Source organism: Rhopalosiphum padi, chromosome 4 (assembly GCF_020882245.1).
Source record: "Rhopalosiphum padi isolate XX-2018 chromosome 4, ASM2088224v1, whole genome shotgun sequence".
NCBI classification, from domain to species: Eukaryota; Metazoa; Arthropoda; class Insecta; order Hemiptera; family Aphididae; genus Rhopalosiphum; species Rhopalosiphum padi.
This window is the reverse complement of record NC_083600.1, coordinates 26,021,822-26,046,405: the sequence shown is the minus strand read 5'-3', so window position 1 is coordinate 26,046,405 and position 24,584 is coordinate 26,021,822. Positions and strand designations below refer to the sequence as shown.

General features: G+C 27.4%; 1 protein-coding gene across 6 annotated transcripts in view; it reads right to left on the bottom strand.

Annotated features, from left to right (window-relative positions):
• Nucleotides 1-23,884, bottom strand: part of LOC132930159 (bromodomain-containing protein 3-like) — a 29,607-nt gene extending 5,723 nt beyond the window's left edge. The window contains exons 1-16 of one of the 6 annotated variants that reach the window (XM_060995866.1): nt 23,862-23,884; nt 18,724-18,778; nt 17,623-17,856; nt 12,328-12,522; nt 12,087-12,260; nt 11,071-11,376; nt 10,923-11,006; nt 10,750-10,851; nt 10,535-10,680; nt 10,319-10,472; nt 7,104-7,617; nt 6,871-7,041; nt 6,548-6,655; nt 6,174-6,299; nt 548-600; nt 363-471 (exon numbers count right to left, since the gene is read on the bottom strand). In XM_060995866.1, coding sequence (XP_060851849.1) covers nt 363-471; nt 548-600; nt 6,174-6,299; nt 6,548-6,655; nt 6,871-7,041; nt 7,104-7,617; nt 10,319-10,472; nt 10,535-10,680; nt 10,750-10,851; nt 10,923-11,006; nt 11,071-11,376; nt 12,087-12,260; nt 12,328-12,522; nt 17,623-17,856; nt 18,724-18,768 — 2,521 coding nt within the window. In that variant the 5' untranslated portion in view covers nt 18,769-18,778; nt 23,862-23,884. Of the gene's footprint in view, nt 1-362; nt 472-547; nt 601-6,173; nt 6,300-6,547; nt 6,656-6,870; nt 7,042-7,103; nt 7,618-10,318; nt 10,473-10,534; nt 10,681-10,749; nt 10,852-10,922; nt 11,007-11,070; nt 11,377-12,086; nt 12,261-12,327; nt 12,523-17,622; nt 17,857-18,723; nt 18,779-19,990; nt 20,246-20,794; nt 21,513-23,861 lie in introns of those variants that run through there. The other 5 variants (XM_060995864.1, XM_060995863.1, XM_060995867.1 and 2 more) reach the window with 5 other exon arrangements.
• Between the last annotated feature and the right edge of the window lie 700 nt (nt 23,885-24,584).

The window sequence follows — 24,584 nt, the reverse complement described above, 5'->3', positions numbered from 1 at the left end:
AGATATCTAAATTAGATACCAGAACGTACACATACAAGTATACTATTCAGTGATTAAATTTGATTAAAATATAAGGTAAGAGCAAAATAAAGTATATTATCTGACAATATTAAGACTGAAAAAAATATAAACATTGCCAAAATATGTTTAAAGATGAAATTTGGTTAATACAAAATAAATAACAACTGAAGTCAAACCCAAGTGACATAGACACGTGCAAATATTAAACATAAATATCTAAAAGTATATGCAAAAAGAAAAAGAAAAAGAAAACTCAGTTAATAGTGCAACCAACGTCCAAAAAGAAAACATAATTTAAAAAAAAGAGAATTAACTATTCCCATAATAATTGAAATACTGACTCTGTTGAGCGTTAGCGTTAACAACTGGTTTGTTGATCGAATTGACAGATGTTGAGTTTGGACCTGTTTGTTTCATAGTATTTGTCGATTTTTGGCCTTCAGCTGATTTCTATAACAGACCAAAAATCGACAGTTGAAGAAACAAAATAAATGGCACAAACAAAAGAGAAAAGAATAATACTCACGTTTATCGACACGTCGTCGGACAAACGTTTCTTCTTTTTTTGCTTGTTGCCACCTTAAAAAATTAAAATACTTGGTATTTTTTTTTTTTTTTTTTTATAAATACTATGATCTATTGTAATTATTGTGTTAATAGAAATTTAAATGTGATTAACAACAAATTAGGTTCTAATAACTTGGAGGACCTTTATGTCTAAAAAATAATTAACTTAAAATGATAAAAATTTAAATAATTTAAGTAATGAAAGAAAAAATATAGATTTAAATTGAAAAACTTTTGATAGTAAATAATCAAATTAAATTAACAACAACAAATTAATAAAGCAAGAAAATTTTACTTCATAAAAGATTGGAATTTAAAAAATATTTTTAATTCATTAATTAAAGAAACTTAAATTTATATATATATAAAGGCCATTCAAGTTGCTGTAACATAATATTTTAGTAGCTGAACATTTAATCATACATATCTGCAGTATAAGTAAAGTATATATATTATATACTTGAATGTAAATAATATTCATTGATCATTAAAAATATTTATAGGTAACATTTATTTAAAAAAAAAAAAATGTAGCCACATTCATTTAATAAATATAACATTGCTTTTATTGTAATATTTTTTATATATATAACCATCAAACTGCGTTAAGTATAAAATGTTATCAATAAATATAGTTTTAATTTGTTAATATTCATAAAAATATATTGTACAACTAATAACTGACTGCTTGACATTTTATGGTCAACTGAGAAATAATTTATATTGTTCAAAACACTTTCCATTAATATGAACTTGCAAACAATTTTTTTTATTTAACTACTTTTAACTGCAGAAAATAATTTCTAATATTATTATCTACTAATATTTTTTTTATAAAAACTTTTGTAAGACATACAAACATCAAAATAAACAAGTAACAACATATAATATACATATGTATATATTATATACACACATATATAAATATTTTTTTATACTATGAACCATTGTAAGGTAATAAAGATTGTAATAATATTCGACTGGATAAAACAGACAAATTTTAAAACAATAAATAAATATTAATACCCTATTAAAAACTTAAAATATATTTATTGCCCAATTATTTGTTTATCATAAGATAATAAACCAGAGTGCAAATGTGAGCAAAAATTATAAATTAACAAATAAATTAAAAAATATATACATTTTATTATGTTTGTTTTGTATATTATCCAAGTATACAAAATTAATATTTTACAAGTGTACACAATGATTTTTCATGTCAATTTTTTTATACAAAATAAAAAAGATAAAAATTTAGTCAGTTTTGAACACATTTAGGTAGTTAAGCGTAAGAAAGTTAAGTAATGTGTTACTTAAAATTATAAATCTAATATGGCATCATAAATACAATAAAAAAATAATTTTAAAAAAAAGTACAAAAGAATAACATATGGACGGGTTTTCATTAAATTCAACTTACAAAATAATTGTCTTGAAAAAATATATAAAAGTTGATAGATAACTGTCTTTATGAGTTCGGGACGAAGGCTAAGAGTGCAAACAATAAAAAAAATTACAATCGTCATAAGTAAATTCAAACCATTGAGAATGTGCATTGTTTGCAATCAATAAGGGGAACTACTAAAAAAACTGACATGTTACTTAAAATATGATAAAAAAAATTCACCATTATAAACTTAAAAACAAATGCTCACATGTTCTGCACTCTAGCCTAATCCCTGAAATATTTTAATTTAAAATAGATCTCCAAAAATCTAGCCTTCTGGTTTTTTCAACCCTTTATCGGTTATTGCATCACCTACAAGAGACAAACAAAAATTGTTGATTTTGAAAATTTAATCTACTTAAGTTTTAAAAACACATCACTAAGGTTCATTTTCAGTACAATCACCAAATATCACATACATACACTACTCAGTACAAATTAATGGCCATTAATACTTGACAACTTATGCGAGCATTGAACAATAATTTAAACTAATGACAAAAAAATACTAAAATAAAAATATGAAAGACAACACTTTTTAATTCTTGCTGAAATAAAAAATTGTTGATTATACAAAAAGCAGGATTTTAAAAGTAAAATACAGGACTAAAGGTTGCAATATATGAATTGTTACATTTCAATAGTCTAAAAATTAAATTATTTTTTTAAATAGATATTTTATTTTTAGTTTTATATGTAATTTTCTCAAAGTAAAAAAAATATTTTCTAAGAACAAATCTTAATATAAAATCAATAGAAGATAGAGAATAATACGCAACACATATATTTAAAAGCCCAGAAAATAAGAAAATAAGTTTTCAAAAAAAATATATCACTTAAATGAAACTTAACTATTTATTGATTCTATTTTCAAAAATATTAAAATAGAAAAGTTATATAAGAGCTGATTATAAAAACACTCTAGGGAGATTAAATATCTATAAAAAAATTAATTAATAATAGTTTGAAATACAAAAAAGAAATTAAAAGAAATATTTTTTTTAATGTTTAATGTATCAAAAGCTCATAACTATGAGTGAAGAAAATATTTTATTAGATATAAATCTCCAAAATTAATATAATGATAAAAATTCACAACAAAAAAACAATATACATACTATAAATTAAGTAAGTTTTTAACCACTGATAAAAACTATAACTATCACACACAGTAATAACTAATAATATTTAAACATAATGAAACAATTATAAATTATGAACATGACACTTATTATAGTTACAAATATTAAAAGCTATATGACCATTTATTTTAACTATTCTTCTTAATTTATTATTATTTAAATACCCAACATTTTTAACCAGTCAAAAAATTATTATATTCTTTAATTATACTATAAATTAATACAAGAATTGCATAAAATAAATATTTTATTTAAAACACTTCTGTTTACTTTATCGAAATATGTGAAAGATAGTCATAATATATGTATTTATACCTATCTGTTTTATTTGAGAAAAACATCAAGTTCAATCAAAATTGTATTTATACAAATACAGAAAAATATATAAGTAACATTTATTATTAAAACAATATTATCAAAATTTTAAAGCAATTTATAAAAATGATTTATATTTTTAAATCATAAAATATATAAAATTACAGTGGCCAGTATTTTGATTAATAACATATTGAATTAATTCATAAGAAACGACTAACATGTAATATACCTATACCGTATCACATCCTATTAAAAATAATATCTATTTTCTATCATGATAGTATGAAATTATTATCTTAATATATTGATAATAAGTATGTATAAATAAATCTTGATTTAAATAATTAAATGTATTTTAACTAAAAGTCTACTCATAATAAAAACATATAAAACAGTGCAAACTCTTTATAATGAATCTGAAGGGACTAAGAGATTTCTTTCATTAAGATAATTTTCGTAATAGAGGGTTTAAAAAAAACAAAATCGTTATTGAGAGTGACTATATGTTATAGAGCAGGGGTTGACCAACTTTAATAGACTTGCGATCGACCTTCAAGATTTTTTAGGTTATCGCGATCAACGAAAAAAAAATATGTATATTATATATGTACGCATGCGTGTAACACTTCTTTTATTCGATATCTGTGTATAATCTCGTTTTTCATAGTTATTTATTGCATTTTCCAAGTATAATTTTTATATTCGTTGATATAAAGATATACAAATTTAGAGAAAAAATTCAAAAATACAAGAAAATACTAAAGGGAGTCGCGATCAACTCAAATTCATCTCGCGATCGACTGGTTGGCCACCCCTGTTATAGAGAATGAATTGACAAATGGGTTATAAAGCAAACCAACCATTATTATGTAATGTTTATGTTATATCCAGTTTTTCGTTATAAAGAATTTTCACTGTATATTTATTATAACTGATTCTTGAAATATACATATTTTATAGTATGTTCTAAAAATATTAACTAATGATATTACAAACACTGATTTTTAAGGCTGAATTTAACCCAAACCAATATTTTTTTCTAATCAGGCAGAACCAAATATACACATTTTTATTTAAACCCAACCAAACCAACATTTTCAAATATATAATGTGACTCAAACCAACCTTTAAAAAGTTAAAATGTTCAAAATTCAAAAAACAAAAAATGAAATGACAGCATTATTTAGAATCAAAAATCTGTTGTTCTTTGTAACAAAGTAGTTCTTGACATGCAATGAACTGTACAAGTGACAATGCTGAATTGATAGGATTATAGGAAAATATCATTGATTTATGTCTATTCATTATTCTATGCCATTTGCAACATGCAATAAAATATTAATATAGAATATATAACCGATGACTAAAAAACACGAAAATTAATTTTACTATTCTTAACAGTTTTATTATTAGTATATAAGAAAATAAATTTGAATATCAAAAAAAAAAGAATCTGTAAATAAAAATTGTAATCTATAAAGACATTTAATAAAACATTTAGAATTTTCGTAAAAAAAAAAAATTATCAATGAAAAAAAAATTAATATTTCACTCAAATTCCAAAATACTTAAGATGAAAACTTACAATGTTATTAATTGATTTAACATTATTATTTTAAAATATATCACTATGATTAAATAAAACTGCTATACCTACCATACTATTAAATAGGAAACAATGTACTAGAATTTTTTTTTTATAGCAGCTTAAAATTGTTAATTCCAATTAAATTATACAATGTAGAATTAATATTAAATATTAATATAATCTAATATGTATGGAATATTATTAGGCATATTTTTTACCAAATGTACCAATTAATCAAGTGAAGCAATAAGAAATTCAAATCTGTTTTCAGATTCATTATTGCTTCACTAGATTTATCGGTACATTTGGTTAAATCCACACCTAAACTTCTATGTTCTGTGTGTGTTATACAAAGACAAAAAATTGTGTTTAATCCTGTTAAGTACACATCATTGATATTTAAATGACTATTGTAAAAACATTTAATCATTTATAATACCAGAATGTACCATGAAGAATAAATAATTTAAAAATCCATTATGTTATCATTCTTAACAAGTAAATCTTTACTAAATAAATACCCTGTTTTAATAGTTTTAATTAATGGGAAAACAAAATATTAACAAATTATAACATTAAACAAACATGTTTTCTTAAATTATTTTTTTTCCCTAAAAATGAAATGATAAATTGACTTGTCCACATATATACACTAATACACTTTGTTTATAAGACTACCAATTACTTTTAAATTATAGTTTGAGTACTGGTTTGTTTACCAGAGAAAAACATAAATAGTAAAATAAATTTGTGAGCATATTATTACATGATATATATAAAATAACACATAACATGATCATTCAAAATGATGATTTATAATATAAAAAACAAATACTAAAACCAGATAATAAATATAATACAAATTATAATAAGGACAAACCAAACATAAAGTGTGCTCGACATAAAGCTATCAAATACTGAAGTAAATTTAAGCAAAAGATTATAGCGACACTATTTTAATAACCAAATCCTTGATTATTACAATGATTCAAACGTTTAATGAAAAATTATGATGAATCTTTTAAGTCGTACATTTTTTAATATTTAAATTTAAAAAAAATTGATTAATCACATTAAAATCACTTACCATGTTCAGAATCACTTGAATCACTAGACGATGTTGAATAACTGGAAGAACTTGAATCAGAGTCAGAGCTACTTGAACTAGATGCAGATAATCGAGATGGACCACTTATTTCCGTAGCTTTAGCATCTGTAAAATCAGCAAAAAATTGTTAAGTATATAATATGTGTACATATAACAAATATATGTACTATATGTATATAGGTAAATCTTTGAGTTACAAAAATCATCTTTACAGACAACTCTTTTATGAAATCTCTAACAGAATTGTAATACTAATTTAAGGTCAGTTAGTATATCATAGTACATCAAGACTAACTTATATATCCACATAAATAACTTGCAGATATTAAATAAAAGTGGATAAATTAAATTACCTTTCTTGCCTTTTTTAGTTGACAGTTGCCCGCTAACGTCTAATCGTTTGTCTATCTCATGTTTTTTCTCTCCAAGTTCTTCTTTAGGTTTTCCAGAAACTTTTTTATCTATAAATGTAGAACATTGATAAAACAACAATAAATTATACAAAGTTATTCTTTATTTTGCTACCAATTTTAAAATAGTATAGATAAAATTCATTTATATCACATTATGTACACAGATTAGCAAGTGAAAAATATATACATCCCATTAAAAAAAAAATTAAAAAAGGCAAACAAGTAAAGATAAAAGAAGAACCAGGCCAAAAACCAAAACTTACTGGTGATCTTACGTGGTTTTTTTCTCAGACATGAAGCCACATAAGACTCGAGTTCCCGTAATGTTGATGGTTTAAGGGTTTCAAAATCAATCTCAATTTCATCTGGATTAGAGTCCCTAAGTGATGGTTCACGAGACTGGATAATATGTACTACTCGACCAAGTTTATCACCTATGAATCAGTTGTTATACAAGATATTAATATGAAACAAGTATATTTAATTGAATAAATACCTGGTAACTTATTGATATCTAAGCTCAACTGACGTTTTTCATCATAAGACATAGGTTTAGCATTGTCTTCATCTTCAGAGTCAAAAGCTGGGGCACTTACAGAATTCTTTTTCTTCGGATTATTTGCTCTAGAATTAACTCTAGGGCGCTTGGGTTGTGCCGGGGCTTTAGCAGGACCTCTGGTACCGGCACCTTTACCTTTAGCCCCTTTGGTTGTTTGACCAGCTGAAGCATTTGTCATAGGATGGCGTAATTGCTGAGCTGCTGATTTAGCATTCATAGATGGCTCAATTGGTAACATTTTAATATCGTTGGTAATGGTAGAGTTGGCCATAATATTCATTGGTGTACTATTGAGGGCAACAGCTAATGGAGGTTTAGACGCAGATGAAGTTAATTTTTCATTTGTAGAATGTTTCTTCTTTTTAGAACTATTCATACTATTCTTTTTTTGTTTTTTCTTTCTTGCACTTTCTTCAACTAATCTTTTCATTTGATCTTGTAGAGCATTTAACTAAAATAATATTTAATCACAAAATTAATTGTTAACAATTTCAAATATAATTTTCATCACTTATAAATAAGCATTTTTTCAATTTCAGTATCTTAATATTTTATCATTATAAATAACCAAAAATTAGCTTATTACACATAAAACATGCATAATAAACATAACAAATGGTATATCAAATGACGCACATGAATAAAAGAACTCATCATACTTTTCTTAAGTAAAATATATAAAATATTTATATGCCTCAATTAAATTAAGATTAATTATAATTACAATTAATAGCGATTGACCAAACAATTAATATGTCTTCCAAATACAATTCCTATAATAAATATACATCTTTTCTTACCTTAGAAATATTAATAGTTCTAATAATATATAAATAAGTAATTATTCTGTGCTTAGAAACAATACGTCAGAATTTATCATTCATATCATAAAAAATATCTATGAACAAGCTCGATTAACATAAAACATGTAATGAACTACTCAATAGGCAAATCAAATGACGCACATGAAAATCATCATTTCTTAGTTTATTTAATAAAATAGTAAAAACTTAGACAGAAGAATCAGATTATAAAACTCATATCATTTAGTGATGCCAAAAATATATTTAATTAACATAAAACATGCTTAGTCAAATATATTATTGGCAAATCAAATGACGCACATGAATTAATATCATCATAAAAGCATTACCTATTACATTTTCTTTCTGAAATAATATTGAATATTAAATTATCTTCTCATTTTTAAATTCAACACAATAAATATGAAAGGTAGGGAAAAATTAACATGCTATGTACTATTATTTATCACGTCTATATTTACTATAACTAGATTGTTATTTTATTATTTAGTGAATCACATTCATTTTTTAGTTAAATTCAAAATTAAATTTGAAAAAATGTTACATAGCATATTCTCATTAACTCTCCAAATTATTAATTTAGAATATTTTATTTCAAAATCTAACTAATTTTGTTTAGAGTAATATTACAACAAAAATTTAAAAAAAAAAACTTTTATTATTAATTTGTAATTATTCAGAATCTACAAGATCTATCATTATAAATAACCATCATACAGATCAACTAACATAGAACATGCAAAATTGAACTTAGTATAAATGGTGATCAAATGACGCACATGAGTATATTTCATCATAATACTTTTTATAAATATAATAGTATATCTATATAGTAATATTAAGAAAACTAGCATTAAAATTTTGCCTAAAAAATAAAATACACTAGTTGAGTCCCAAAATGTATAATAATTAATGTAAATTGAGTCCAGACTTTTAAAATTAAAATTTTTTGAATAATACCTTCATTATAATTTGAAGTGTACAATTTGATTTTTTTTTTATCAAAGAATTCTTATTATTTCAAAAACTATTAACATTTTCAATATTTTTATTACATAATATATAGCTGAAATAAAACATCTTTTTTTTAATAAAAATTTTTTAAGAATTTTACTTTTTTCAATAATAACATAATTTATATTCTCATCTTCTGAAGCAAGATAATTTCGGAGTATTTCAATACAAATAAATTTAAATTGGACTTGTAATTTATGAATAATAAGTATTTGGTTTGGGTGAGTGAGGAGGAATGGTATAGGAGATACTCCGCAATATGTTGGTACATTACTTTGATCATTTAAACTTAAATACTTAGAACTCTTATACTTCTAGTACAATTGTTGATTTATGTACATCAAAAAAATCCAAAAAGTATTCTACTTTAGAATATGAGATTAAAAATGTGTTGCATTAAAAAAAAATTATGAAAAAAATATTGTTGAAATGTTAATATAAATTTTGAAATAATGAGTGTTTTTTGATCGATAAAAGAATCACTCTTATGTACATTTATTATTTTATTTACTATATTATTGTAAATAAATAAATAAGGAAAACATTTTAATGGAAGTTATAATAGTCAATACCTATACAGAAAACTCAATAATAATGGTGTTTTTTTTTTTCCTTGGGACTCAATTGATCTTTTTTTGGAGGGGGCGGCTCAAATTAGTATTTTTTTTTATTTTTAGAATAATTTTACCATAGAAGTCTACACATTTTTTTATGTCATCTAATGATATAAGCAATTGTAAATAGTATATTAAATTTCACTAATAAAAAAAATTAATATGAGCAAGATTACATTTAAAAATTCTAAAATCAGGAAGGTTCATAATCTTTACATATAAAATTTACTACAAAAAGAACTTTTAAGAACAAATGTATATATTATATATTTTATGTTATTAAAAAATGATTATTCAGTAATATTATAACCTAAAAATAATTTTTTTATTTTTATTAATAGATACTTAATTTTTAAATGAAGCAACACATATTTAAAAATTTCTACCATAAAAAGTGCAAACTATTGTTCAACAATTAAATACAAATATAAAAATAAATTTCAGCAAAATAAAATAAAATATGAAAAGTTTAAGTCTAGGATAATCAGAAAACTCTTTATAAATTTGATTAAAAACAAACAAAATAATTGTTTAAACAATACATTTTAAGTACAATAAAAATGTTCTAAGAATTTGAACAAGAATTTTGTTTGATAAGAAATTATATGTAATATGAACAATCATTATTGAAATCAAAAATATCTATCATATACTGTCATGTAAAGGATATATTAAGAATTACACAAATTATTAAACTTACTTTTTCTTGGAATTCTTGAATTTTTCTTGAATTTTCTAGATCTTCAGAATCGTCAGAATCACTAAATGAACCAGAACTTCCTTCTGAACTACTTTCGTCTTCAGGTTCCATTTTCATTTCTATTAAAGGTGGGTCTGGTGGTACTTTTGACATTCTTTAAAAAAATAAATTTTATTCAATATAATTTTAATAATTAAGTATTTATAATGAACTTACTTAGCTTCAAATACAGCTTGTAGTTTTTTTGCCATTGCTACCACATCATGATCTTTAGGATTGTACTTATAACAATTGGAAAATATTAAATTAACATCAGCTGCAAAATCTTTTGAATTTTTATATTCTCTGTTGTCTAATTTGGTCTGAAATCATGAAAAATTGTATATGATATTTAATTAAATATTTACCTGAATGTTTCAAAGTTTTATTACCTTTACAGTTCCCAGGTCCATAGGCTTCTTAATAATGTCATGATAATCATGCAGGCCCAACCAAGCAGCATCAACTGGCTTGTAGAACGGCCATGCATATGCCTATAAAACCAGATTAGACATCAATCAGGTATTCTTTAAAATCCCATTTGTAACAAGCCTTATGGTATTACCGCATGTTTTTTGGTAAACAATTCTTTAAGCACTTCAGTACAACCCTTCAATGCCTCAGTCAATTTTTCTTTGGTTTTTCCGTCCTAAGATAATTATATTAGATTTTTAACTGTAATATTTAAAGATTCTTTTTAATAAAAAAATTACTGATATTGAGCCGGATCCAGTAGGTAAAGTCGTGTTTTGAGAGTATAAAATTCCTTCGTCGGGCACTCTTGGTTTTTTTATTTGTCGACCAGATTCTCTACGAATAGATGATTGTAAAGGTTGAACAGGAGTTGTTGGGGTAGCCATTGGGCCAGGATAAACAGTGGAGTCAATTGAATTGATGGGACTAGGATCTGCTTTTCTTTTAACTCCTTTTTTCAGTTTGCCACCAGTTAGTGAATTTGCTGCTCCTATAGGTATGTTTACTGGTTGTGCTACATAATCACTCGTTGTTGGAGCTAAAATCTTAAAATTAAAAAAAAAAAAAATACATATTTTGATAGAAATTAAAACCCATACTTAATACATAATATTTTTAATATTCAACATATAATATTAATATAAACCATAATGAACTCTTTAATTAAATTTAATTTGAATATATGTACTTATATTTAAAAAAAACTTTTTATAAATATTTAAAATAAAATATTAATCTTTCATTTTTAAATAATTAGGTGATATAATAGTTTTTATATAATCAATAATAATAATGGTTACTAAATATTAAAATTAATAATTATAAAAAATTCACAACATATGTTTAGTAAATTTTTAAGTTCATCTACATAATTTAAAATTAAAAGCAAATACATTAAAATGTATTTCAAGTTGATTGTTTATTTTCTTTATAATATATACTAGGGGTTGGCAATAGACAATAACTGGATCATCACCAAAAATAAAAGAAATCCTGGTTTTCCGCACAAAATATAAATATTTTATCTATTTTAATTATGTATTTGGAGATTACGATTGCGTTCATTGTTTATCACCATTAACAATAATAGTCATAATAACAACAATTATTAATATTTAAGTAGTTTCTGGCCCTTGAAATTTTTTTTCAAATTATCTAAACTGCCACAGTATGTAATTGTTGACCCCCTGATATATACAATACTGAACATTTATTTAAGATACGTTGCTAGCTTAATACTGTTTATTTAACATACTTGAGGTGGTAGAGAATTATGTTGGGAATGAGGAGTGGTACCCATAGCAGTTGAACCGGGAGCTACAGCTATTGGTTGGTTATGACTGGGAGGAGGTTTCTGAGTAATCGAATGATTTTTCACAGCTGGTTTATGTTGGGGCAATACAGTTTCTTCTTTTACCATTTGACCCATCTAAATAAATACATTTAATTTATTTAATTTATTTATTAATATGAACAGTTGTAATAATAATTCTTACCTTGGCAAGAAATATTTTTTCCAATGTTTGAGCCATGAGAACTACATCTTCTCCAGGTTTATTGTATGTATAACAATTGGAAAACATTGCATTAATATCTTGTATGCATTCATCAGCACACCAATAATAGTTATTTTCTAAACGCTTTTTTACAGTACCCAAATCCATTGGTGTTTTGATTACTTTATGGTAGTCCTACGAAAAATCAACAATATAATTATAGGTAAAATATACAAAACGATTCACTGTGGAACTTTATGAATAATTAAGCTTAAAAAAATAGAGGTACATGAATGCAATTTAACAATTCTTATAATATCTTCACCTATAATGTTTATAAAGTTGCATCATAATTTTAAGATATAAATACTAAATTTTAATCAAGACAACCATAATATTACATATAAATCAACTATTTATTTTCTGATGACACTCATGGATGTATATTTAACTTATGTTATTTTTTATATGATATAAAAATTGATAAAACTATTCAACGTTAAGGGTACAACTAGTCGCACAGAAAAAAATAACTTCCTCTATCATGCTGCTTGCCCATAATAATATATGGTAAACAGTAATTTAGAGAAGCAATTAGAAGGCGGATGTACGCGATAAATACTAAATCTTACCTCTCAGTCATGCTCTTAACATGTGATAAGTATAGAAACATGATGTAATCAGCATTTTAAACTACAGAGATTATTTTTTAAACTGAATATTGATAATTTAAAAAATTGAATGTTCATTATATAACGAACAAAATTATAAAGAATATTTAACAAATTCAATATATATATTATATACAAAAAATATATTATAAAATACCTACCTAAGTGAATTTCTAATATCAAGTTGAGGTGCCCCTAATACCAAAATTTAATTTTTTTTTAAATGACTAAATGTAAAAAATTCTATTTTATTTTATATGCAATCAACAATATTTAACGAAGATACTGAATCTACTTGTGATATTTCCACCTCAATAAGTACAACACCGACAGATTAAATATACTCAATTTTGTGTTGTTATCTTTAATAGATATACCCAACAATTAAATTTAAAAACTAAGAATATTATCTAATGAATCTCAGGTTTTTATTGACAGTTAAATAAATTTTAATCAAATTATGAGCATTATAAAACTATAATACTTCACATGGCAACTAACTTTATAATTAGAATATAAAAAAGACATTTTTGGATAATATTCTTACCTTTATTTTTAATAATAGGTTATTTATAGTCTAATAATAAAGTTAAAACATAAATTAGCTAAATTGAATGTACGTAAGATAAAGACAACACATGGATCTGATTCTCTCAATAGTTTCACTCATGAAATACTATAGAAGTGTATCATATTATAGATCAGCGGTTCCCAAACTGTAAAGCTCGAAGTAAATATTGATATTTTTAGATCAACGATTTTCAACAGTTGCGGTATTAACACGTTGACTGCCATGCGGCAGGCCGCCGGCATCCACAAGAATATTTATCATGGGTACGCCAATGGCATTTTTCAGTATCATTATAAATTTGTATATATACTATAAGATTTAAAAAATAAATTAAAAATACAAAAAAATATGTTTATTACATCAAAAAATAGCAATTATTCCTGCTACGCCACAGCGCATTATCTAGGATCATTATTGTAGCGCCACGGAAAAGTTGATAATATAAATCTAAATTAATTTAACACGTTGAGCGCCAAAGGTGCTTCTACCAAGTTACTCAATTTGGCCATGAGACACATAATTGGGTCTCAATAAAGTACAATAAAACATCTTGTGAGACCCATATATGGGTCTCATTATATCATTGTATTTATTAAGCGATTACCAGAAATAGGTCTCATTTATCGGAATTATTTCATTGGATTTTAATTCTACAGTGTTGCCACATCATTTTGGTGTTTGTAGCAACGGGATATCTTGTTTTTTTTTTTTTTTATGAATTGTTTTCTATTCTGTAACATCGATGTCTGTAATGCATAATATTCCGCGGTAACCATGTTATTGCATCAATATCAATGATAAGAAATTGTATATTTTGTTGTCTTAAATCGTAATCTATGGTTATTTATAGATATTTTGAAAACATTTACTATTTAGTTTACTAGTGAAGTAGTGAAATAAAGTCATAATAATATAAATTATAAACGAAAAAAATAATAATAATAATATGAATCCATATGAAATAAATGAAATGTTGGATTCCGATTTTGACGATGACGACGACTCGGATAAAGATCCAGATTATAATACTTGTAAGTACCTATTAATGTTTATTATACACAGTATATTAAGATTTTTTTGCATTTTAAATAACTTAATATTTTTTAAAAACTATTAAATAGCTGCATTTGAAGACGATTCAGATCAACATATTATTGAAACAGAAGAAAATGGTATTATTATAGAAATAATGTACCTACTATATATGCAAATTATTAATTAACTAAAATTGAAATTTATTTTAGGTGATGCACTGTCGGGTATATATTATTTTAATGATGAGAATATTAACAGAACTGAATCACTTGCTGGTATTTATATATTTTGTATAACTGTAAATCACAGATTTACATTGGTTTCTTATAAATTTCAGATATATCTCATATTAGTGGTTCTGAAATGTCTGTCGATTCTCCACCACCTGCTAATATTCCAAGTACTATACCTCATCAGGCTCCTCAACAAATTGATCGCCAGTGGAGAGATGATGACCAAAATATTAATATTTATACTTTCAACACAAATAACAGCAATATTGGTTTGAATCCAGATCTAATTGACACTCTTCAAGATGGAACTCCATTAGATTTTTATCAATGTATAGTAAGTAATGATATAATACATAAAATTGTGATAGAAACTAATAAATATGCTGCTCAACTATTGAGTGCTAGAACAATTTCACCACATGCACGTTTAAACAAATGGCACGATACAAATGAATGTGAAATAAAACAATTTTTTGGTCTTCTTATATGGACAGGATTAGTTTCACTGCCATCCTATCATCTTTATTGGAGTTTATCAAGAATTTATTCTACACAATTTGGTACTATAATGAGCCGTAACAGATTTGAATGTTTAATGAAAACTATACATTTTTCTGACAATACTTGTGCTGACCCTACAAATAGGTTGTACAAATTAGGAACAGTTATTGATGATATAATGATAAATTCTAATTATTGTATGCAACCAGACCAAAGCATGTGTATTGATGAGTCCTTGGTTAAATTCATGGGAAGACTTGCTTTTAAACAATATATTAAAAATAAAAGAGACAGATTTGGCATCAAAGAGTTTAAACTATGTATTTCCCCTTGCTATACTATTGCTATGAAAGTATACTGTGGAAAAGAAGTTAATAATATGTTAAATCTTGGAAATGTTGGAAGTAACATAGTAATGGAATTAGCAGAACCCTATCTTGATAATGGTAGAACAATTTTTGTCGATAACTGGTATTCAAGTGTAGAACTGGCAGAATTACTACAATCAAAAAATACATATTTAGTTGGAACATTAAGGTGCAATAGAAAGTCTAATCCGAAAGAAGTAACTAAAAAAAAATTGAAAAGAGGGGAAATTGTGTCTCAGAGAAGCTCATCTAATGTGTTGGTGCTGAAGTGGAGGGACAAACGGGATTTAGTTATGGTTTCTTCTAAACATGATAGTGCTCTTACAAATTTGAAAATAAGAGGAAAAATAGTACAAAAACCAACAGTAGTTGTTGATTATAATATTGGAAAAACTTCAATTGACCTCTCAGATCAGATGACTTCCTACTCCAACCCTCTTCGTCGCAGTCAAAAGTGGTACAGAAAAGTTGCTCTAGATGCATTATTAAACATAAGTGTTGTTAATGCTCTAGTTTTATTCCAGAAAGTTACATCTTCAAAAATGTCTATTACAGTATTCAGATCTACACTTGTAGAACAATAAATAAAGAAACTATCACAGAAATTATATCACAAAAACATGTTTTAGAAAAAGCAAACAGAAGTAGATGTGTTGGCTGTTACTCTAAGGCAGTAAAAAAAAAAGGCAGAAAATATGCACAATGCAATACAAAAAAAATTAATACTAAATGTTTTTTATGTGATAAACATTTTTGTCTTGATTGTTTTTTTGAGGAACATAAAATTGTAAAGAAGTAAAGTTTTTATTGATTTGTTATGTTTTATAATTTATAAAATAAAGTTGTTATTTTTATTTAACTAGATTGAAAAAAAATATGTTTCAAGTTTTTATTGATTTGTTTTGTTTTATAATTTTTAAAATAAAGTTACAATTACCATTATGTATTACTATTGTTATTCAATGAAGTAGACTGAAATTTTTTTAAGTTTTTTGTTTTTCTATAAGAATATTGAACATAAGCAATGTTATTTTTTATATGTTAATAAAATTAATTACATACAATTGACTGCATGTTATTATTGGTTTACTCTACATTTACCAATAACATTTATAATTGGTTATGTCAATCTATGATTACCTATTTTATAAAATAGTTGAGGGTCAAATATGAGTCTCAAAATATCATTTAAATAATATATTTTTGATGGGTGACTCCGTTTGGCCATGAGACCTATTTTAGGGTCTCGCTCCAAATCAGTTAAAAAATATTATTAATCCCTTATGTTAGCCATAATAATAGTATGTGTAAAATTTCAAACCATTTGGGCAATTTTTTTTTCAATTTTTTTTTTGAGTAAACCATACCAAAAATTATGTGGCGGTTTGATCGAAGATAAGTGAGACCCAAATTTGTGTCTCATGGCGCTCAACGTGTTAAGGCAGCCCGAGGCAATATGGCTTCCTACAAATGATATGGTGCGGCAGCCGGCAGTCTAAACATTATCAATACCTAATTATTTTTATACGGACACCAGCGGCTGCATGGCAGTCAACGTGTTAAATTCTAAGTATCAGTTCAAACGTAATTTTGAAAATGAAATGTGAGTGGCAGTAACAACGTTGATGCCTATTTTGAAGCATTAATAAACTGGTAACAAGCCCATTTGTTCACATTAAATTTTTCATTATATATTAACAGTCATTGTTTTTTTTTAAATTAATTTTTGTTATACTAAATAACATGTATAGCTAGATTTTTGTCATAAAATTAAAAATATTTGAATATTTAAATAATATGAAATGGTAATTTACTTATTGGTGGAAGGGGCTATTATTTATTTTTATTTTTAGGGATGCATGAACCAAAAAAGTTTGGGAACCGCTGTTATAAATTATAGTAAAAATAAAACTTACAGGTAAATTGAGTTTGGTGGCGTCAACTGGCTGATAAAATGGCCATGCATGTTGATGTTTCCAAAGAGCCTTCATTACAGTCTTTTGAAGGAAATTAAGTTTGTTAGTGAGTCGGCCTGGTCGATTTGGTGGAGGAACAACTGGTGGTTGAACAATACCATTCACCGGCTCAATATATGGCTCATTTCGTGGTGGCGCAACCTCTCCACCGTCAGGTTTTGCATTTGCAGTATCCTTTATTTTAATAGAAAAATACAATTAAAAAATAAGTCATATTATTTACTTGCATAATATATGTATTATTAAGCACATTAAGCATAACAGTAAAATTAATGTACTTAGTGTTATTATTAAGTATTTACATTTATAATTATTTATTAAAAATCTTGTTATTTCTATTATCTTTTGTTTTTCTAAATATATTTGTTAATTTGACACTACATATAAATCAAATGAATCCTGAATATTTTTAAATCTAAAATTTAAGTTTTTTTCAATTAATTAGATAATATATAGGTTAATTTTTTTCTGTCTTCAATTTCTCTTCAACTATCTTTAATAAAAAATTTGACAATTATATCTACAGTAATTTAAACTTCTTTAATGAGTAAATTTTAATCAACAGACAAAATGTAATTGTTTGTTTTAACTGTACTCAGTGCAAACAAACATTTCAATTTTTATTATTTTTGTTCATTAAATGTATATAATATAGATACCACTTAAATTGTACATTAACAACTAGATTAAAATTAGATAAAAGATAAATTACAAATACAAGCGCATAACAAAGCAGACTAAGCTCAGCAGTTCATGTTTTGCACTTCATTAGTTTTAAATTTTAATAGTAGAGTAAATTAACGTATAATGTTAGAAATTTACATAAATTCTCATAACTCATTTAAAAGACAGAATTATTGTAAAAAAACCTACATACAATATTAGATAAGTTTTTACCATTAAGTAACATAAAAAAAATAAATCACTTTAATGTTAAAGTTAAATGTGAACTGCTGAGCGCAGATGTACTATGTTATGCACTTTTAAGATAGAAACAATAAATGCAGGTATATCTAGCGTTCTTAAGGTAAGTATACTTACTGTCGGCACACCACTATTTTGAGTTGAAACTGGCACCTGCTGCATATTGAACCCACTGCAATAATATATAATTATAAAAATTAATGATGATTATTTATTATTACATATAATTTGTAGCGCTTAAAAGGATATATCATTTAAAATTCAATTTTATAAGAAATAAATAAGAACATATAATATGGTATTAGATTTAACATAATACTATTCAGATTCAAGCTAATTGGTACATTTGGATAGTATATAATTAGAATATTGACTTTTATTTATTATCAGATCAATTAGCCTATAAATACTTACTAGGTAGCATTTTTCAGATTATATCACTACCAGTTTCAATATAAGATTTATTTCTATGTCAAGACGCTATGTTTATATATTTGGTACCTATCTAATCAAGCATGGTACATAAATATAGAGCTATTAACCAAAAAGACTGACAAACATTGAATGTCTGTACAACAGTTTGAATGTGGTGTACAATTGGGTACCACCTATAATCCTACACATTATCTCCAAAGGAATAAAATCAAATCGTAGACATTTTATTCAATATTGATACCTAACTTCAAAACACACAAAATTGCTAGATTGTGTCGATATAGGTCACCCTACAAATATAGAGTTTGGCTGTCTGAAACCGATTAATAATACAATTAAAATATTGCGTATTACAAGTTGTAATTGTAACCGTTTTACTTTCCAAAATAAATATAACCTTAGGATTTTTAATAAAAATTATAGATTTTTAATAATTATTCAAAATTATATAATAAAAAAAAACTGACGACTATACACAATATAACTTGTACGTATAAACTATGACAAAATGGATAATATAAATTAGTTGACGACAAGAAAAAATGATAATTTACTAACGTGCACAATGGAATAACATAGAAACTCGACAAACTATAACAAGAACTACTTACATCGTACATAGCAGACGAGCAATTTTATCGAATAACAACACCACACGTACCGACCAGAACAATCAGTGTCCAGTGGCTGGACCACTAGACGTATTAACAGTCGCCATACCTGCCTGAATTCGAGACTGATCCCAACCAAGGAAGGTACGTGTGGGTCGACGAAAACCCAAAATGGGGGGCAAAACGAAAACGACGGTAACCGTCACTTACGACACGGGTGATGGGGAGCCCGCCCTCAGATCCGCGTTGGTCGTACCGAGGCACGAGATATCGTCGTCGTCGGTTTGGTTAACTGAATAAATGCGAGACGGGGACAAAACCCAAACACAAGGGGATACCTGTTTGATGGGACAAACGGAGCGGCGCGTTGGCGGCGGCGTTGCTGGTGCGGTGGCTGCGGTGACGGTGGCGGCGAAGTCAGAGCATCGATGTGACGTTAACGGGCGCGCACCGGACTTGGGCGCGAAAATTGATCAGAGAACACTGGAACGGCGCAACGGCGGCATTTAACGCGAACAAAACACGCGCGTACGAAACGCTAACACCCATGTGTGTCCGTTACGAAATAATAATATAATATTATAATATATTAATATAATATAACAATAACATTATAATATAGTATTTTTATAAAATTATATTATTATTATTATTTGTTTTGTTATTTATTAATAACCGCCGCGACCAGTAACTGGACGGCGGCCGCGACATGTACGTGGTGCGCGCGGCTTGTGTGTGCGCGCGTTGCCGCGCTTGTGAATGCGTGTGTATGCGTGCGAGACGTGTGTGTGTGTGTGTAACGCGCGCGCTTTTACGTGTACATTACATACGCGTGTGTGTGTGTGTGTGTGCGTAAGCCGCCAATACACAGTTAGCGTTATTTTACGGTTTTGGCGCTTACGCCGACATCAACATGGCGGGTTCCCCCGCGCCCGCCCCCCGACAAAAAGACGACAGCGGTTCCCCGGGGGGGTACCGGACACGATTTTTTTTGGCCAACGTGAAAAACCGCGCGACGTATACCTACCTACCTACCTAGCTACCTCTACAACTCTACCTGTGTAGCTATGGCGCGTATTTAGCGGAAAGCTCCAGGGCACGCGCGTTTTAACTGGCGCCTAGCACCTGACGGATAAACGTACCTTTCGACTGTGGCTGAAACATACATAAACGGTACGCTGGGGCTAATAACGTGAACGACGGCGGCGACAGGACGTGACGGTGGTGTATCGCGCGACGAACGACTTCCCGGCGGCGTCGAGGTGGTAACCCGACGGCGCGACCACCATTATTATCGTTAAACGAATTTATGTCGTGGACGTCGTCGTTGTCGTCGCCGTTACTATTACTATTATTGTTATTGTTATTGTTATTATTATTACTGCGGTCTGCGACGGCTACGGCTGCGGCTGCGGTGGCGGCGGCGGCGGTAACACGGCGCGCACTCGTCGGTCGCACGTCGACGTATTTCCCGTGTGGTTGATGGCACGCGCGCACGGGCGAAAACACCTATTCCCGCTAATTCGGCACTACGCGGTCATTTCTCGAATGCCCACTGCGGTCCCGGCGCATCGGCGATAAATTAATTTCCGTACCAAAAACGGAGAAACTCGCATATACGACCATTAATGCCCGAAAACTACCAACTAGCGGGCGGGACGGGGTGGTGTATTAGGATGCAACGTCCCCATTGGCCGGGCCGGGTCACGTGACGCGCATCATTACGATTCCGATCGATTTTCCGAGAGCTAAATCTCTTCGATTCTACCGATCTTTCTTGGGCTTGGACGCTCAACCGTCGTTTTCTACAATTGCGAACTAGGCCCACAGCGTTTTTCTGTTTACGGATAGTGTCCGTGTTTTGCCGCGACAACCGTTCAGTCGGAATGGTGATGCGATTAAAAGGGAGAAAGGGCACCGACGCTCGTTTTTCGCCCCGTCTATCCGCGCGACGACGGACACACGTTCATGGAATAAACGCGAGACGTCAACAGTGGTCCCATTGTTTTGACCCACCAGGGCCGCCAACAACATAACTGATATTTAACGTATTTTTCCTATCATTAACATTCGTGAATCGTGATTCGTCGTCACAAACTCACAACTTACAAATCACAATCATTACTTCATTAGTCAGAATATTCAGATACTACCTCCACGACGTCGTCTACACAGAAAATAATATAAATAATAAGTATCATGATAATTTGATTCAAAATTTCAAACCTGTTTGTCGTTTATTACTTTGTTAGTGAATCGTTATTTTTTTTGTTACTTTAATTAATGTAGATTGCACATATTACAATTTGCGCTGTAAATGTTACATTATTGCAATTATTGAATTATTCATATTATGGACATTTTAAATTTTCACAATGGGATATAATATGTTTTTGAGAGAATGTCATACCCGTATTTGTATTTTGTTATCTCCATCTAATACACGTGTATAGTATGACAAATCTATAATATACAAACCAAATTCTTGCCAATATTGTAATTTTAAAATGAGTTGTCACATAAGTTTTATAAATGATAGGTAACAAGAAATAAAAGATAACTCCATTGATTTAAATAATTCAATTATATACTACTCATTTTAAAAAACATCTTCCATATTAATAATGATTTAATATATTATCTATAACCGTGATACTGGTAACAATATAATGTATTCAATACTTCAATGTTCATGCCATTTATCCATAACTAACTAAAAAATAAAGTAAGGGCTATTCTTACAATGTCCGGTTAAGCATCGGTTGACACCCGTTAATCTTAACATAAGTTAATGTATTAACATTAAACAGACGTTGGACATGGACAGTATGTCAGAATAACTAAAATTGTATTTGCGCATATTCTACAGAAATCAAAAAAACAATTTCAATTGATTAATGTAAAATTATATTTTTTGAACATTCAATTTCAACTTCCAAATCATGGAAACATTTCATACACACGAACTGTATGATTGTATTAACTATATTGTCTATATTATATTTGATTATTTGACCTTGTCGGTCTTGATGCATGTTATTTTTTAGTCCCCAAATCCTGGTCCGTAGTCCTGTGCGTACAATCTGTCTAATAACTATTGTTTATGAAATAAGAATTATTTATTAATTAAGTATTAACCTATGGACAGATTCGTTGTGACCTGTCGCCCCGTGAACTGTGAAGATTAAAGCAACAAATTAACGTTTAGCGAAAAATTTTCATATTCTATTTTAGAATAAGTTAAAAAAATAAAAAACGGGGTAAAATCTATTTCAGGTAGACTACAACTATTCAAATCTGTTTTTAATTCTTATAAATTCACTAATTTTAATTGGTACGTTAGAAAAAGAACACTTCTATTAGTTCTATTATATTCATACTAAACTTTATATTAGGTGCTATAACACTATCCATTTATCTGTTTTAGAACAGTGTTGTTTTTTCGAGTATGTTTAAAAGTAGTCTGTCAATAATATTTTGTGCTGTTAAATGTATCTAAATAAATTTTGTCCTAAATGAAAGGTACAGTATGAAATTTTTCAGTTAGGGAAAATGTTCAATACTACATTAGCAGCTTTTAAAAATCATCATGAAAATTGCTTAAATATATTTTACTATCTCAACTATTTTAATACATATATTTTTTAACGTTGATGTAAGTATCATCAGTATGTTTATTAATCAAAACAAAACGTCACAGAATCATAAAAATTATTTATATATACGTAAATTGTAAATAGCATAAAGTTAAACAAAATATATCGAAACGTATAAAAATTTCACATCCCAAAAAACGTGTTCTGCACTTTGTAAAAATTCCCATTTTTTTTACATGTAAATATTAATAGATTTCCATCACCACTAACAAAACAAAAAGCATTATCTTAGTAAGTAAGATTATGCCGAACATCAAAAATGAATTGTTTTTTAGCATCTTTTAAACATTTGAATATTTCCGTGGGTAAGTTTAGAAACAATATTTTTTAGGTTTCATATAACTATATAAGTATAGATTTTCAAATTAATTACATATCAGCATATCGCTAAATTAAAAATGTTTATAGTTATCAATATTTTTCAGTTCCCAGCACCCAGCGTATGAGTTTATTTGGTTTAATGTGTAAATCATTTTTGGCTCTATATGTTTTAAATTACTTACTTCTTGTCTTTTTACTACTTATTAATTAATTGTTCTATTGTCGTACTTACAATGGTTATGCGTGTTTGTCATTTTTGAAATTTAATTTAATTTATTGAGCACTAGACTTTCGTAAAATTGTTTAATTGTACAACTAAAATTTGGATCACCACTATCACTAGATTTTTAAGTTTGATATTCTCTAAATGTGTACACTTTTTATCTCGACATGTTTTAAAAACATCACAAATTTGGATTTTCATAGTCAGTATAGCTGTAGTACTGCTTGCTGACGAACAACTATTAAAAGTTTGAAGCTACTAACTAGTAACTACCTAGTACCTACCTATCTATAGTAATATGTTTAATACACGACGATTATTTTTAATATTATAGTGTATTTAATAGGTAATAAATGTATAATACACTACCAATGATATATTTTTATTACAAGATAAACTTATATTGCTGATAATTTTTACTGATAGTTTGTAATTTGTATTGATAATTCAATTACTTTAGGTAAGTCCAAATTTAAAAATACAAATTATATGTTTACGTTGTACCTTGTACGCAAAAGACATTCATTGATATTTAGGAAAAAATTTTATATTGCGCGCAAACAATCGAATCGAATCGATTATTAATAAATGTTAAGTCTATGTATAATATATATGATTATAGACATAAATACATAATGGGAGTATAAGATATTTCAATTTAAATACTTTAGGATCGGCATTCATCATTAAAATCAATTCCAGTAATTACTATTACAATGTATTACTATAATG